Source organism: Rhinoraja longicauda, chromosome 2 (genome assembly GCF_053455715.1).
Source record: "Rhinoraja longicauda isolate Sanriku21f chromosome 2, sRhiLon1.1, whole genome shotgun sequence".
Classification (NCBI taxonomy): Eukaryota; Metazoa; Chordata; class Chondrichthyes; order Rajiformes; family Arhynchobatidae; genus Rhinoraja; species Rhinoraja longicauda.
Window position 1 is genome coordinate 86,653,450 of NC_135954.1, and position 16,974 is coordinate 86,670,423.

Here is a 16,974-nt window from a genome sequence, read left to right on the forward strand (position 1 = left end):
TTACAAGAGATTCAAAATGTTAGCAAAATCAGCATTTTGTAATCTTCATTTTAGTCTGCTGAAACCTACAAGCTGGTGTGAATATACTAACCTGCTCAACTGCATTAATTATTTAAAAAACAGGCTGCAAGCAAATCAGAAGAGGCCATAGCCTGCTAATAGTGCACACGTGTCGCTGATCGAGAAACCACTACATCCGCCAATATTGACAGCTACCCAATGTCATTGTGGGCTGAAATCTGAGCAAGCCCATAACAAAAGCAAGTTGGAAAAAAAAAATCTTTGCCCTTCCCCTCTACATTCACAGGAATGGACTTGCTCTCCATGTGTCGGGTCTGGCCTTGGTTCGGTGGACAGAACACTGAAAGCTTGTGCTTCACCATTGAACACAAGTTAGAGCCCAAATGCAGAGTGCAGCTGAGAAATTCCTGAATGATGTCAGTCGACAAGCTCAGAACTTCCATGTTCAGAGTGGATTGTCTAATGCCTGAACTATTCCAGTGGGGCGGGATAGTAAACACTGTCAGTTTGACAGACCTGCATTATTTTCCAGGTTGCACAATTATTTTTGCTAGCGATTATCAAATTTTATTACTTTTCCAAAACTTAAAATGCATAAACTGAATTTTGTCTTAAATTTCATCCACAATTTAATGGAAATTACAAAACAACCCACATTAAAAATTCTGAGTGAATTCCAATTCACTGCCAATTCATGGCAGACTCATGTCATTCACTCCTCTCACTTTATTGGAATTTTTTTATTTGCCGTTTCCTCAGCAACAAGTATGCAGATGAGAGGGGGACCACCATAGGAAAGTTTGAAAGCTGACCTTAGTATCTAGGATTGACTGCTCCTAGTGATGTAAAAAAGGAAGGCAAGCACTAGCAAAACAGCCTATTGCAAGCAGCCATGCTGTGAGAGTCTGTGTGTTGAGGTTGAAGTGCTGATTTTGAGGGCAAGTGTAAAAGCTTTGTCTGGTGAGGCTGGGTGGAGAGCGATGGCAGGATAAGGTAATATCTGTTTTTCATTTTGCGACACTTCCTTGGTCTTAGTGCAATTGGAATGCCACATATAGCAACGCTATGCTTCTCTTGCAGGATGTGGGAAGTCACGAAGAGTCATAAAGTTATAAAAAGAGTGTGGAAACAGGCCCTTTGGCCCAACTTGACCACACTGGCCAACATGTCCCAGCTACACTAGTCCCACCTGCCCGTGTTTGGACCATATCCCTCCAAAACTGTCCTATCCATGTACCTGTCTTTCGCAAATGTTGGGATAGTCCCTGCCTCAACTACCTCCTCTGGCAGCTTGTTCCATACACCCAACACCCTTTGTGGAAAATGTTACCCCTCTCATTCCTATTAAATCTTTTCACCTTAAACCTATGTCCTCTGTTCCTCGATTCAACTACTCTGGGCAAGAGACACAGTGAATCTACCCGATCTATTCCTCATGATTTTATACACCTCAATAAGATCACCCCTCATCCTCCTGCGCTCCAAGGAATAGAGTCCCAGCCTACTCAACCTCTCCCTATAGCTCAGACCGTCTAGCCCTGGCAACATCCTTGTAAATCTTCTCTGTACCCTTTCCAGCTTGCAAACATCTTTCCTATAACATGAGGACTACACCTGTGGGAGGTGCAGCTCCTGACTGATAGTGAGGGAACTGGAATTGCTGCTGGACGGCCTCAGGGTCATCCAGGAAAACAAGAGCTTCATAGATAGGTGAGGGCAGGAGCAGATGTGGCTGTGGTAGCGAGTCTGTGTCAAAATCTGGTCGTATAGCAGGAGGGCAGGAAAGCAGATGTGGCAGAAGGTAAAGGGAGTAGGCAGGGAGTGCATGTGTCCCTTCTGGCCATTCTCCAAAACGTATATACTCTTAAATACTGTGAGGGGGTGATGACCACTCAGAGAACAGCGGCAGCAGTCAGGGTCTGGCTCTGAGGCACAGAAAGGATGAAATCAGATAGGGCAACAATGAGAGGTGATTCATTAGTTAAGGGGACAGACTGGAGATTCTGTGGCAGTAAAAGGGATGCCAGGATGGCGTGTAGACTCCCAGCCCAGGGTGTCTTGGAGCAGACCATTCTGAAGGTAGAGGGGGAGCTGCCAGGAGTCGTCGTGTGCATCAGCACAAATGACTTAGGTAGGAAAAGATTTGAGGTCCTGCAGAGTGAATACAGGGAGTTAAAGGTTAAAAAGCAGGTCCTAAAGGGTGGTAATCTATAAATTACTGTTGGAGCCACATGCTAGTGAGCGCAGAAATAGGAAGATCGGACAGGTGAATTTGTGGCTGAATGCACGGATTCAGATTAGGTGACAATTGGGATCTCTTTTGGTGTAGAGATAACCTGTACATGAAGGTCTGGTGGGTAAGGCAGTTGGATACAGGGCGTGGATAGGTATGTACGATTAAGATATTATAGCTATTATGGAAACAAAGCTAATGGAGGGACAGAACTGGCAGCTTAATGTTTCAGGGTGTAGGAAAGATAGAGACTGGGGGTAAAAAAGGAGGGGGAATTTACTGATTAAGGAGAACATCACAGCAGTGTATGAGGTGACACTGCTGAGGGATCATCCAGTCAGGCTATACGAGTGGAGCTGAGAGATAAAATAAATGATCATCTTGTTGAGATGATACTGCAGGCTCAAAAAAGTCAAAGGGATTTAGAAGAACATATATGCTAGGAGATTGCAGACAGCTGCAAATCTAATATGGCGCAGCGGTAGAGTTGCTGCCTTACAGCGAATGCAGCGCGTAGACTCAGGTTCGATCCTGACTACGGGCGCTGTCTGTATGGAAACCCACGAGGTTTCTCCCCGTGACCTGCGTGGGTTTTTTCCGAGATCTTCGGTTTCCTTCCACACTCTAAAGATGTACAGGTATGTAGGTTAATTGACTGGGTAAAAATTGTCCCTAGTGTGTGTAAGATAGTGTTAATGTGCGGGGATCGCTGGGCGGCGCGGACTCAGTGGGCCGAAGGGCCTGTTTCCGTGCTGTATCTCTAAATCTAAAAAAAAATCTAAATCTAATAGGGTTGCCAAAGTGAGGGATTCTAACTTTTCCTACTAGACCAAGTGGACCCGTTGGGCACAAACCTCTCCTGCATTGGTGCAGCACCCTATCCTCCCCCCCTCCTCTCTCGCTCCTCCCCCCACCCACCCCCTCCCCTCTACCCCTCCCTCCCCCTTCCTGCCATTCCATCCCCCTCAGCCCCCCTTATCCTTCCTCCTCCCTCCCTCCCTCCCTCCCAAGGAGATAGATTTAAACTTTTAAATTTGAATAACTTAAAAAATATAACACCGATTTCAATGAAACTTCTTCCATTAGCACCAAAGGGATGAGTGAGTAAGGTGGGCCTAAAATTGTCACGCTATCGTGCAAGGTTTTAGCTATAGTTCAGGAACAAACAAACAAGAGTTTTAGTATATAGATATAAACTAGGACTGCCCTTGTGTCAAAGGCTTAGATGGTGTGGAATTTATCAAGTGTGTTCAGGACAGTTTCCTCAGGCAATAGGTGGAAGGTCCTACAAGGAAGAGAGCCAAGCTTAACCTACTCTAAGGGAATTAGGCACTGAAATGTCAGTGGACGAGCATTTTGGTATCAGAGACCACAGTTCTATTATCTTTAAAATAGTTATGGATAGTTATAACTAGAAGAGGGCTGATCCACACATTAAAGGTCTATATTGGGCCAAGGGCAACTTTTCTGATAATGGACAGAAGTTTGCAAAAGTTGATAAGAGTTGGTTATTTGGAGGCAAAGGAACATCCCAAAAGTGGAATGCTTTTAAAAGTGCGATAGTGAGTTCAAGGTATACTGGTTCCTGTTAGAGTGAAGGACAGCCTTGAAAGATAGGAGAAATTAAGGCACTGGTTGGGTTAAAGAATCCATGGAGGAGTATTGGGGATTGCAAAGCATACTCAAGAAGGAAATGAGAAGGGCAAAATGGGAGCAGGAGATAGCTCTGGCAGATAAAATTAAGATGAATACATTTTTTTTAAAATATGAACGAAGCGAAAATGGTCAACATAGAAAGAAAAGTGGCCATCTATATGTGGAGACCTGGGAGATGGATAAGGTCCTCAATGAATACGTCTCCTCTGCTTTTACTGAAGAGAAAGCCATGAAGACTGGAGAACTTGGGAAAGTTAATGAAGATGTCTTGAGACAGTCAATATTACATTCAAAGAAATACTGAACATCCTAAGATGTATGAAGATAGATAAATCTCCAAGCATGATCATGATTACTGTGGAAAGCTAGAGATCTTCTAACTAAGATTAAAAAAATAATCGTGAGACATGGGTGAAGTGCCAGAAGACTGGAGGATGGCTAATGTTGTGCCTATCCGTAAGGTAGCAACTGTACTGCGGTGCTACAGTGCCGTCCCAAGGCATTGAGCATGTTGTGTCCTTTACTGTTTATTGTGTAATGTTTATTGTCTGTTTTTCCATTGGAACTGTACATATTAACCCCCTTAATCGGTTATAGCGGCCAATAACCATCTCCCCCCCCCATGTGGTCCGTTATAGCATGGGTTTACTGTATAGACCAGTAAGCCTAATATCCGTGGTAGGAAAGGGGCTGGAGAGGATTCCGAGGGTTACGATGTACATGCATTTGGAAAGCCCTTGGGTTGATTCGGAATCCGGGAAGAGCTAGATAACTGGATACAGAATTGACTTCATGGTAGGAAATAGATGGTAATTTGCTTTTCAAACTGCAGGCCTGTGACTAATAGTGTGCCTCAGGGATCAGCGCTGAGCCCACTAATTGTTGTTTGTCATATACAGTGCCCTCCATAATGTTTGGGACAAAGACCCATCATTTATTTATTTGCCTCTGTACTCCACAATTTGAGAATTGTAATAGAAAAAATCACATGTGGTTAAAATGCATATTGTCAGATTTTAATAAAGGACATTTTAATATATTTTGGTTTCACCATGTAGTAATTACAGCAGCATTTATACATAGTTCCCACATTTCAGGGCACCATAATGTTTGGGACACAGCAATGTCACGTAAATGAAAGTAGTCATGTTTAGTATTTTGTTGCATATCCTTTGCATGCAATGACTGCTTGAAGTCTGCGATTCATGTTGCTGGGTGTTTTCGCTGGTGATGCTCTGCCAGGCCTGTATTGCAGCCATCTTTAGTTTATGCTTGTTTTAGGGGCTAATCCCCTTCAGTTTTGATCGGGTGATTGACTTGGCCACTCAAGAAATTACAATTTTTTAGCTTTGAAAAACTCCTTTGTTGCTTTAGCAGTATGTTTGGGATCATTGTCTTGCTGTAGAATGAACTGCCGGCCAATGAGTTTTGAGGCATTTGTTTGAACTTGAGCAGATAGGATGTGTCTATGCACTTCAGAATTCATTATGCTACCACCATCAGCAGTTGTATCAATGAAGATAAGTGAGCCAGTACCTTCAGCAGCCATACTTGCCCAGGTCATAACACCCTCACAACCATGTTTCACAGATGAGGTGGTATGCTTTGGATCTTGGGCAGTTCCTTCTCTCCTCCATATTTTGCTCTTGCCATCACTCTGATATGTTAATCTTCGTCTCATCTGTCCACAAGACCTTTTTTCCAGAACTGTGGTTGCTCTTTTAAGTTCTTCTTGGCAAACTGTAACCTGGTCATCCTATTTTTGCAGCTAACCAGTGGTTTGCATCTTGCAGTGTAGCCTCTGTAGTTCTGTTCATTACGTCTTCTGCGGACATTGACAAATCCACACCTGACTCCTGAAGAGTGTTTCTGATCTGTCGGACAGGTGTTTGGGGATTTTTCTTTATTATAGAGAGAATTCTTCTGTCATCAGCTGTGGAAGAGTTCCTTGGCCTGCCAGACCCTTTGCGATTAGTAAGCTCACCAATGCTCTCTTTCTTAATAATGTTCCAAACAGTTGATTTTGGTAAGCTTAAGGCTTGGCTGATGTCTCTAACAGTTTTATTCGTGTTTCTCAGTCTCATAATGGCTTCTTTGACTTTCATCGGCACAACTTTGGTCCTCATGTTGATAAATAGCAATAAAAGTTTCCAAAGGTGATGGAAAGACTGGAGGAAAGACTGCATGAAGGAGGCAATTAAACACACCTGATCAGGGCGGCACGGTAGCGCAGCGGTAGAGTTGCTGCTTTACAGCGAATGCAGCGCCGGAGACTCAGGTTCGATCCTGACTACGGGTGCTGCACTGTAAGGAGTTTGTACGTTCTCCCCGTGACCTGCGTGGGTTTTCTCCGAGATCTTCGGTTTCCTCCCACACTCCAAAGACGTACAGGTATGTAGGTTAATTGGCTGGGTAAATGTAAAAATTGTCCCTAGTGGGTGTAGGATAGTGTTAATGTGCTGGGATCACTGGGCGGCTCGGACTTGGAGGGCCGAAAAGGCCTGTTTCCGGCTGTATATATATGATATGATGATATGATAATTACAAACACCTGTGAAGCCATGTGTCCCAAACATAATGGTGCCCTGAAATGGGGGATTTTTGTATAAACACAGCTGTAATTTCTACATGGTGAAAGTAAAATGTATAAAAATGGCCTTTATTAAAATCTGACAATGTGTTGCTATTAACCACATGTGATTTTTTTAATTACAAATCTCAAATTGTGGAGTACAAAGGCAAATAAATAAATGATGGTTCTTTGTCCCAAACATTATGGAGGGCACTGTATATCAACAATTTGGATAATTTACAAGGTATGATTAATAAGTATGCAGCTGACAGTAACGTAGATGGTATCATAGACAGTGAAGATAGTTATCAAGATCTTGATCAGCAGATCAAGTAGCTAATAAGAGTTTAATTCAGATAAGTGCAAAGTGGTGCATTGTGGATGGTCAAACTAGGGCAGGACCTTCACAGTGAATGGTACGATCTTGGGAGTGTTGTACAGCAGAGGGGCCTAGGTGTACAATTACATAGTTCTCTGAAAGTGTGTCATAGGTTGAAAGGAAGGCAAGAATGGCTTTTGGCATGCTCACCTTCATCAGTCAAGGAATTCGGTATACTTCCACAGTTGCATAAGATATCAGTGAGGCTGCATTTGGGGTATTGTGTTCAGTTTTAGTCACCCTACCATAAGAAAGATGCCATTATGCTGGAAAGGTGCAGAGAAGATTAATATGGATATTGTCAGACTCGAGGGCCTGAGTTGTAGGGATAGGTTGGCAGACTAGGACTTTATTCCTTGGAGAACAGGAAGCAGAGGGGTGATCTTATAGAGGTGTATGAAATTATGAGAGGAACTGTTAAAAGAGTCAGTAAGGAATTAATTTTTTTCCCCTAGGGGAGAGAACTAGTTTTTAAGGCAAGAGTGGAAAGGTTTAACAGGAATCTGAAGGCCAATATTTTCACACAGAAGGTAGTGGCTGCATGCAATGAGCTGTCAGAGGAAGTAGTTGAGGCAGGTACAATAACAACATTTAAGAGAGATTTGGACAAGTACATGGATAGGAAACATTGAGTGGGACATGAGCCAAACCCTGGAAATGGGATTAGTTTAGATGAGGCATCTTGGTCGGCATGGATGACTTGGGCTGAAGGGTCCTTTTCCGTGCTGTGTGACTGCTCAAAACCTAGTTCCTTCACCGAGCAGTCTTCCCATCTACATCTTCTAATCTCCCCTACCATGTTTTAGTCATTTTCCTATTCTCCAACCCTATTGACTATGAAACAGTGCAATGATATACTTACTGTTGAACACTCAGAACTAAACTCACAAAGACGGAGTTAATGTATACATTATATGGTTTTACTTACTTCTAAGGAAATCTTGCCAAACCAGGCAAAAAAGGAGCTGTACACGGAACGAACATAACCAGGAATGTTCCTAATAAGAACGAAGGACAAAATCTGGAAAAGATGTTTTGAAGATATTCAGTAGGTAATATTCATAAAAATATGTTGCCCAATTGAATCCTGCAACTGAAAATTCAGGAAAATTACCTGCAATACAGAGAAGTAAGGATGATGTTCATTGCACTCAGCTTTATTTTTGCAGCTGGCACACCATATTGAATAGGTCTGTGAATACAAGATTTAGTGCTTATTTGTTGCTATTATGCACAGAAAAGGTCAAATTTCCATCAAATATATTCTGATAACATTATTTAGTTACATTAACTGTGCTCTGTATTTCAATATTAACTAATTGTTCAGTGGCAATAAACTATTTCAGAAAGTGACTTCACATGCTCTACTTAACAAAAATGCAATAGTACATAACCTTGGATAATTTACTTAAACATTAAACTCACCAAAAATACAACGACCGATGTAAAAAGTAAGAAGGATGACATTCTGGGTGTAAACAATGTCTCTCCTTTGCCTTCAGAAAGTAGATGACTCTTCTTTAATGCACCGTAAAGAAAAGCAAAGAACATACCATGTAGAACTGCCTATAAAGGAAGAGACCATCAACATAAGTGGAGAAAGCTGTTTCCACACGAACAGTTAGTATTTTGCTTGTGTGTATATATATTTCTACATGGTGAAAATAAAAAATATAAAAATGGCCTTTTTAAAAAATCTGACAATAGGCACTTATATGTGCCCTCCATAATGTGTGGGACCCATCATTCATTCAATTGCCTCTGTACTCCACAATTTGAGATTTGTAATAGAAAAAAACCACATGTGGTTAAAGTGCACATTGTCAGATTTTAATAAAGGCCATTTTAATATATTTTGGGTTCACCATGTAGAAATTACAGCAGCATTTATACATAATCCCCCATTTCAGGGCACCATAATGTTTGGGACACAGCAATGTCATGTAAATAAAAGTAGTCATGTTTAGCATTTTGTTGCATTTCCTTTGCATGCAATGACTGCTTGAAGTCTGCGATTCATGGACATCACCAGTTGCTGGGTGCCTTCTCTGGTGATGCTCTGCCAGGCCTGTATTGCAGCCAACTTTAGCTTTTGCTTGTTTTGGGGGCTAGTCCCCTTCAGTTTTCTCTTCAGCATATAAAAGGCATGCGCAATTGGGTTCAGATCGGGTGATTGACTTGGCCACTCAAGAAATTACCATTTTTTAGCTTTAAAAAACTCTTTTGTTGCTTTAGCAGTATGTTTGGGATCATTGGCCGGATCACTGGATGGATTTAGGAGAGAGTTTTATTCTGTTTCTCAATCTCATAATGGCTTCTTTGACTTTCGTTGGCACAACATTGTGGCCCTCATGTTGATAAACAGCAATAAAAGTTTCCAAAGGCAACTGGAGGAAAGACTAGGTGCTGAGAGCTCTCTTATACCTGCATTAAGGAGGCAATTAAAAACATCTGAGCAATTACAAACACCTGTGAAGCCATGTGTCTCAAACATTATGGTGCCCTGAAATGGGGGGACTATGTATAAACACAGCTGTAATTTCTACATGGTGAAAGTAAAATGTATAAAAATGGCCTATAATAAAATCTGACAATGTGCACTTTAACCACATGTGACTTTATATGTTACAAATCTCATATTGTGGAGTACAGAGGCAAATAAATAAATGATGGGTCTTTGTCCCAAACATTATGGAGGGCACTGTATATATATTTTATAGACACACACACCAGTCAACTAATTTTAGAATAATCTGGGAAATAAATGGAGATTTTGGATGAAAATGGGCTGGTTTTGTGCACAACTCCTGCTGTGGATGGGTTAATAATTGCCAAGTCCATTTATAACTACTCATTTTGCTTTGCAGGATAATCCATTTAATTGGCAAACATCAAGTACATATTTTAGAAAGGGGAAAAGTTCACATTCATCTCAAAATAGATTAATGCTTTTCTTCTTTCAAGCAGTTTCACAATTGAAATTATAGAGGGAGGGGGAATGGGGAGAGAGAGGGAGAGGGGGAGAGTGGAAGGAATCAAGAGATGGGGCTAGATTTTAGAGGTAGGGGGAAATCAAGAGTGTGATAGAGGGGGAATCATTGGGAGAGAGTGAGAGCAAAGGAGCATTGAAAGAAAGGTGCGGAAGAGAAAAGGCAAGGGAGACTAAGCAACTCTTCTTGGCATTTATTGATATACAGTTGTCAAATCCTCAGTGTTGTTGGAATTCAGTAAGTGCAGCTCGAATAATATTAGACAATAGACAATAGGTGCAGGAGTAGGCCATTCGGCCCTTCGAGCCAGCACCACCATTCAATGTGATCATGGCTGAAGCAGCTTTCACCATCCAGGATAAAGCTGCGTGCCTGACAGGCCATTCAGCATATTAATGCATACTGTTTACCAACGGCACAATTTGTGAAATGCCATCTATAAAATGCACTGCTGCAACTTGTTCCTTTAATAACGCCTTCTAAATCCACGTTTTTTACCACATATAAAATACCATTTCTTGTCAAGTCCTCCTTAAATGTGGATAACTGTTGAAAAACCCCATTCCTAACTTGCCTTGAGAATGTGATAGTGAGCCACTTCTTAGTAACTCAGCCATGACAGCAGCACATCCCATGGAGTAAAATATTTTGAGTTTTTATTCAGACAACTTCATTCGTGTGATCCAAATATGATTTATAAAGTTAACTGCAAGCATGTATGTGTTTGGTAGAATAAAAAATGTTAAGTAAATATTTACAGATGTACTCAAAAAATTAAGCCACTGTATTATTTAACAAGAAGTCTGCTCTTGTGAAAGCTCATAAGGTCACGTACAAAACGGTCCAATTTCCATCGAAACCACCATTCGTGCAGGAATCCTTGCCATTCAAATAGTTTTGAAATTGGCCACAGTGAAAAAGCATTTTCAAAAGTAATCTGAAATAGATAAAAAATCAATATTCTGTCAGATATCTCAATTCTGTTAATTGCATTAAAATGTGTGTAGAATTCTTATTCGTGTTTATTAAAACGGAAAGAGCGCTGTGAAGATTTACAAGGATGTTGCCAGGACTCAAGGGCCTGAGCTCAAGGGAGAGGTTGAGCAGACGAGCACTTTATTCTTTGGAGTGCAGGCACCTGAGAGGTAATCTTAGAGAGGTGTATAAAATCATGTGGAGTACAGACAGAGTGAACTTTTACCCAGGGTAGAGGAATCAAAAACCAGAGGACATAGATTTAAGATGAGGGGCAATATATAATACAAAACTGCAGGGCAACCTTTTCCACTCAGAGTGGTGGGTACATGGAGTGCTTGCAGGGATTCTTCCACATGCATATAGACCACATGCTGGCAAATGAGCTTAGTGTAGATAGGTACCTGATGGTTGGCATAGACAGACATGAGCCAGTTTCTGAGCATAGACAGACATGAGCCAGTTTATGATGCTAATATTATTAAATGAAACAATCAGGTTTGTGTTAGATGGATTTAAAAAAAATAGATTGCAGCTTCTGAAAATAAATCAGTTTGCGAAGTTCAGCACATCAGTGTTTCTCAAACGGGAAGTTGAAAACTTGTGCAACGACTCAAGACAATGGAAGAAAGCACAAGTACACTCTTCCAAAAGGACCATTTACCACGACAGACATGATGGGTTAAATATAAGCCTACGGTGATGCCTTTTTATCCCCTGATTCCAAATATAGAAATTAATCCTTTCTTTCACGCCTGGAAAAGATAGAGCAAGTTCTTCCTTATCTTAATTTTCACTAACCTGAGAAGCAGATAATAGGCATATACATAATAGCAAGCCAAGCAATTTGAACACCACTTCCCAATAGGGGGAACAGGATCCTAAAATAAAAACAGAAACTATGTACCGGATCAACACAGACTTAATTTTAGATTGTTGCAAACTATAAAAAACTGCAATAACATTTATTAAATGTGAGTGCTAACTAAAATTTGGTGTGATTAACTAACAGGAAATAAATATAAGCATTTGCATTGTGCATATTATCATTATCTTTTCATTTTTGATAGACTAAGTAGTTCCACCACACTAAACAATTTTATTGTTGCAAGCTTGATGATCTGTGCCATTTCAGGTTACAAGAAACATTTTTAGCAACACTCATTTATCCCTAGTACCAGTGTAAAAACTAGCCTGTGTGGTAGATAAACCCACTTTAGTGGAGAATTCAAATTTCTTGCAGATTATTCAAATCTAACAACCAGTGCAAAATATTAACAGATTATCATTTTATTAGTGATAAATCAGCAAGTGCTTTTGTCAGTTAACATTTGCATTTTTTAACATATGTTTGCATTATTTGATGCTGTACGTTTGTAAAATAAAGTAACGAATGAACATGAATTAATTTCATATCTTCTCAGCCCAAATCTTTCTCTACTTTGCTCTCAAGCCCCCTGACTAGAGGAAATGTTTAAACATAAACAAATACTATACCGTTTTCATCTTTTTTGCCAGTTTGAGGCCAAATGCCTAGGGTGGCATAGATGACCATGAACCAGAAAGTTACTAATGGAACAAAGTAGTAGAATTGATATGGTCGATTCATTACTAGGCACAACACCACCACTAAGAAATTCAGTCGAAATAATATCTGCAAAACCAAATCAGAGATTACAATTCAACATTGTCAAATGTTACTATTACATAAAACTTCAAACCAAAAACACAACTTTGCAGGTAGCAAATCTGAATAATAAATATCATCCAATATACTCCTTTTAGTTTTTAAACTCAAAGAATTTCTCTAACTTTTGGTTACCACTTGCACCTCCAATTTTCCTTCTTATTCTTGTGATAAGATATCATAACTGAAATATTTAACCCAGCTAAAAAAATTATTTGAAACATAACCTCAATTTAATGCAAAGAATATATGTGATCATTATTTCTCATTTATTGGTTAATCAAATGGAATATCTAGTAAATGAAAAAGCATGTTTTGCTTTCTTATCAAAATACAGCAGGCGCCACATGTATATTGGTCCTCTCCAGGTTATGACAAGGGGGTTCTGTTCCCGATAACTCTTTGTAAGCCGAACTGTTCACAAATGCCATCTACCTGGCAATGAACTTAAAGTCTAAAATATGCCCATTAAGAGCAATATGTAGCTAGACCAGGCGTTTAACTCAATTGTTAAAATTTCGCTGCAAGATACAATGATATTGTCGAGTTCCTACAAGGCAAAAGGTGCCCAAAACTCCACAACAACCAGAAAATTTGGTTTCAAACGAAGCTCATTACTTAGGATTCAAACATTCTAACACTGGTTATTTGGCTAAATTAAGCGTAAGAAAATAACTGCAGATGCTGGTACAAAACAGTCTTTCCAGGTGAGACAGAGGTTCACCTGCACCTCCTCCAACCTCATCTATTGTATCCGCTGCTCTAGATGTCAACTTCTTTACATCGGCGAAACCAAACGCAGGCTCGGCGATCGTTTCGCTCAACACCTTCGCTCAGTCCGCTTTAACCAACCTAATCTCCCGGTGGCTGAGCACTTCAACTCCCCCTCCCACTCCCAGTCTGACCTTTCTGTCATGGGCCTCCTCCAGTGCCATAGTGAGGCTCACCGGAAATTGGAGGAACAGCACCTCATATTTCGCTTGGGCAGCTTGCAGCCCAGTGGTATGAACATTGACTTCTCCAACTTTAGATAGTTCCTCTGTCCCTCTCTTCCCCTCCCCCTTCCCAGTTCTCCCTCTATCTTCCTGTCTCCACCTATATCCTTCCTTTGTCCTGCCCCCCTGACATCAGTCTGAAGAAGGGTCTCGACCCAAAACGTCACCCATTCCTTCTCTCCTGAGATGCTGCCTGACCCACTGAGTTACTCCAGCATTTTGTGAATAAATGGCTAAATTAAGTTCTCTTCAACAGATGAAGAGAGGACCACAGAGCTTTATGCTTGGTAAACAATTAAAACTTTCAAAACAAAACATTCAAAAACAAACTTATTGGTGTTCATCCTCTAAAATGTTTTAGACTTTGGAATAGTTCCAAGAGATTAGAGGTGAAGATGAGTAATCAGACTTTTAGAAGGCTATTGACAGGATCCCCATAAGGGGGTTCGTGTATAGAATTAAAGCACATAGGATTAGGGGATAACAGACACGAAACAGACAATAGGATTAAATGGGTTGTTTCTGTCAATGAAAATTATAGGAATCAAATCACAGCTATTCACAATATACATTAATGACTTGAAGAAGGGACTGCACTTGAAGATAATACAAAGAGGCTCTAATATGATTTAGGCAAGTTTGGCAAGTGGACAAATGCATGATAAATAAAATTTAACATGGAAAAATGTTTTGTTATCCATTTTGGTTTTAAAAATGGAAAGACAGATTATTATTTGAATGGTGGATTTGGAAAAGGGAAGTTCAATAAGACAGTGTCCTTGTTCACCAGTCATTGATAGCAAGTGTTCAGCAGCAGTAAGCAGTTAGGAAATCAATGGTACATTAGCTTCATTCCATAAGCCTCCGAGTTCAAAAGCAAGGAAGACTTTCAGCAGCTGTACAGAGCATTGAAGAGATACCACATTCAGTTTTGGTCTTTAGATCAGAGGAAAGCTGTTCCCACCATAAAGCGAATGCAACAGAAGTTTAGTGGACTGATATCTGACAGTATTGCTATGCAAGGAAGGATTGGGGTGGTTGAACTATATTCACTGGGAAATAGAAGAATAAAGAAGATCCCTCAGAAACAAAACTCTAACAGGGCTAGACACAGAATATGTTCCGAATGGTTGGAGAGTCCAGAGCAAGAGGTGATAGCATCATATATGGATAAACGTTTCAGAGGAATGATGAACCTGTGGAATTCTCAAAGTCTGGATGCAGTGGAAGCCAAGTAATTAAAAATATTCATGAAGGAGACAGATATTTCTCAGTGCTCAGATTTAGGGGCATGGTTAGAAGAGAGGAACAGTCTACTGAAACAGTAACCAGGATAATGATGAACAATGGAGCAGATCCAATCCTGCTCAACTCTTCTACATTCTTGTTTTAAAATGCAAATATCTTTCATAAGTGATTTGAGTATTTGATTTAACAGACCAAAGAGAGCGAGTACAATCATTTGACACACCATGCAGCCTATGTATAATTTAGGATTAGTTACCTGACAAATTCGAGAGATTCCATACTCCCCACTTTTCCAAAAGTAAGAAAAATGTCCATAACCTGTTTGGAACAGGTATGCTGCCACCAGTACACGAACATGCATGTACACAGGTAAAAACTAAAAATAAAAGATTCAATAGATTATAATTTTCAAGTCAATAATATTGAAATCAAAATATTAAACACACAGGAAAGTGCAGCGTTTGAACTAGTCTTGGGAAACTGGGAGCGGCTTGTGGATGAAGTGATCGTGGATGAGCCTTTTGGGATCAGCGACCACTGTTCTATTAGGTTTAAGACAGTTATGGATAGAGACAGGGTGGGCCCACAAATTAAAAATGCTAAAATGGGGCACGGCCAACTTTGAGGATATGTGACAGGAACTCGCTCAAGTTGATTGGAACAGGTTATTTGAAGGAAAAGGAACGGCAGGAGAGTGGGATGTTTATAAAAGTGGGCTGACTTGAGTCCAGGACATGCATGTTCCTGTTTGAGTGAAGGGCAAGGCAGGTGAATGTAAGGAAGCTTGGATGATGAGGGAAATTGTAGCCCTGGTGAAGAATAAGGAGGAGGCATGGAGCAGGTATAAGCAGCTGAGATCAAGTGTATCCCTGGAGAAGTTTCGAGTACTGAGGAGCAAGCTAAAAAAGGAAATTAGGAGGGCAAAAAGGGGACAAGAGATAGCTCTGGCAGTTAGAGTGCCCTCCATAATGTTTGGGACAAAGACCCATCATTTATTTATTTGCCTCTGTACTCCACAATTTGAGATTGGTAATAGAAAAAAAAAAAATCACATGTGGTTAAAGTGCACATTGTCAGATTTTAATAAAGGTAATTTTTAAACATCTTGGTTTCACCATGTAGAAATTACAGCAGCGTTTATCAAAGCCCCCCCATTTCAGGGCACCTTAATGTTTGGGACACAGCAATGTCATGTAAATGAAAGTAGTCTTGTTTAGTATTTTGTTGCATATCCTTTGCATGCCATGACTGCTTGATTGTAAATAATCAGCCATGATCACATTGAATGGCAGTGCTGGCTCGATGGGCCGAATGGCCTACCACTGCACCTATTGTCTATTGTAGTCTGCGATTCATGGACATCACCAGTTGCTGGGTGTCTTTGGTGATGCTCTGCCAGGCCTGTATTGCAACCATGTTTAGCTTATGGGTTTTTTGAGGGCTAGTACCCTTCAGATTCCTCCAGCATATAAAAGGCATGCTCACTTGGGTTCAGATCGGGTGATTGACTTGGCCACTCACGAATTGACCATTTTTTAGCTTTGAAAAACTCCTTTGTTGCTTTAGTAGTATGTTTGGGATCATTGTCTTGCTGTAGAATGAACCGCCGGCCAATGAATTTTGAGGCATTTGTTTGAACTTGAGCAGATAGGATGTGTCAACACACTTCAGAATTCATTATGCCACTACCATCAGCATTTGGCTCATGAATGAAGATAAATGAGCCAGTACCTTCAGCAGCCATACATGCCCAGGCCATAACACTCCCACCACCGTGTTTTACAGATGAGGTGGTATACTTTGGATCTTCTCTCCGCCATACATTCCTTCTCTCTTCCATACTTTGCTCTTGCCATCACTCTGATATGTTAATCTTTGTCTCATCTGTCCACAAGACCTTTTTCCAGAACTGTGGTTGCTCTTTTAAGTACTTCTTGGCAAACTGTAACCTGGCCATCCTATTTTTGTGGCTAAGCAGTGGTTTGCATCTTACAGTGTAGCCTCTGTATTTCTGTTCATGAAGTCTTCTGTGGACAGTGGTCATCCACACCCGACTTTTGAAAAGTGTTTCTGATCTGTCGGACAGGTGTTTGGGGATTTTTCTTTATTATAGAGAGAATTCTTCTGTCATCAGTTGTGGAGGTCTTCCTTGGCCTGCCAGTCCCTTTGCGATTAGTGAGCTCACCAGTGCTCTTTTTCTTCTTAATGATGTTCCAAA

General features: G+C 40.6%; 1 protein-coding gene across 3 annotated transcripts in view; it reads right to left on the minus strand.

The window, feature by feature from the left end:
* The window catches only part of casd1 (CAS1 domain sialic acid O acetyltransferase 1), an 82,122-nt gene that overhangs the window by 6,094 nt on the left and 59,054 nt on the right, over positions 1 to 16,974 (minus strand). For all 3 annotated transcript variants that reach the window (XM_078422603.1, XM_078422593.1, XM_078422610.1), the window contains 7 exons: positions 15,013 to 15,132; positions 12,324 to 12,480; positions 11,628 to 11,707; positions 10,687 to 10,788; positions 8,287 to 8,427; positions 7,976 to 8,053; positions 7,790 to 7,882 (listed from right to left, as the gene is read on the minus strand). In XM_078422603.1, the coding sequence (XP_078278729.1) occupies positions 7,790 to 7,882; positions 7,976 to 8,053; positions 8,287 to 8,427; positions 10,687 to 10,788; positions 11,628 to 11,707; positions 12,324 to 12,480; positions 15,013 to 15,132 (771 nt within the window). The remainder of the gene's footprint in view (positions 1 to 7,789; positions 7,883 to 7,975; positions 8,054 to 8,286; positions 8,428 to 10,686; positions 10,789 to 11,627; positions 11,708 to 12,323; positions 12,481 to 15,012; positions 15,133 to 16,974) is intronic.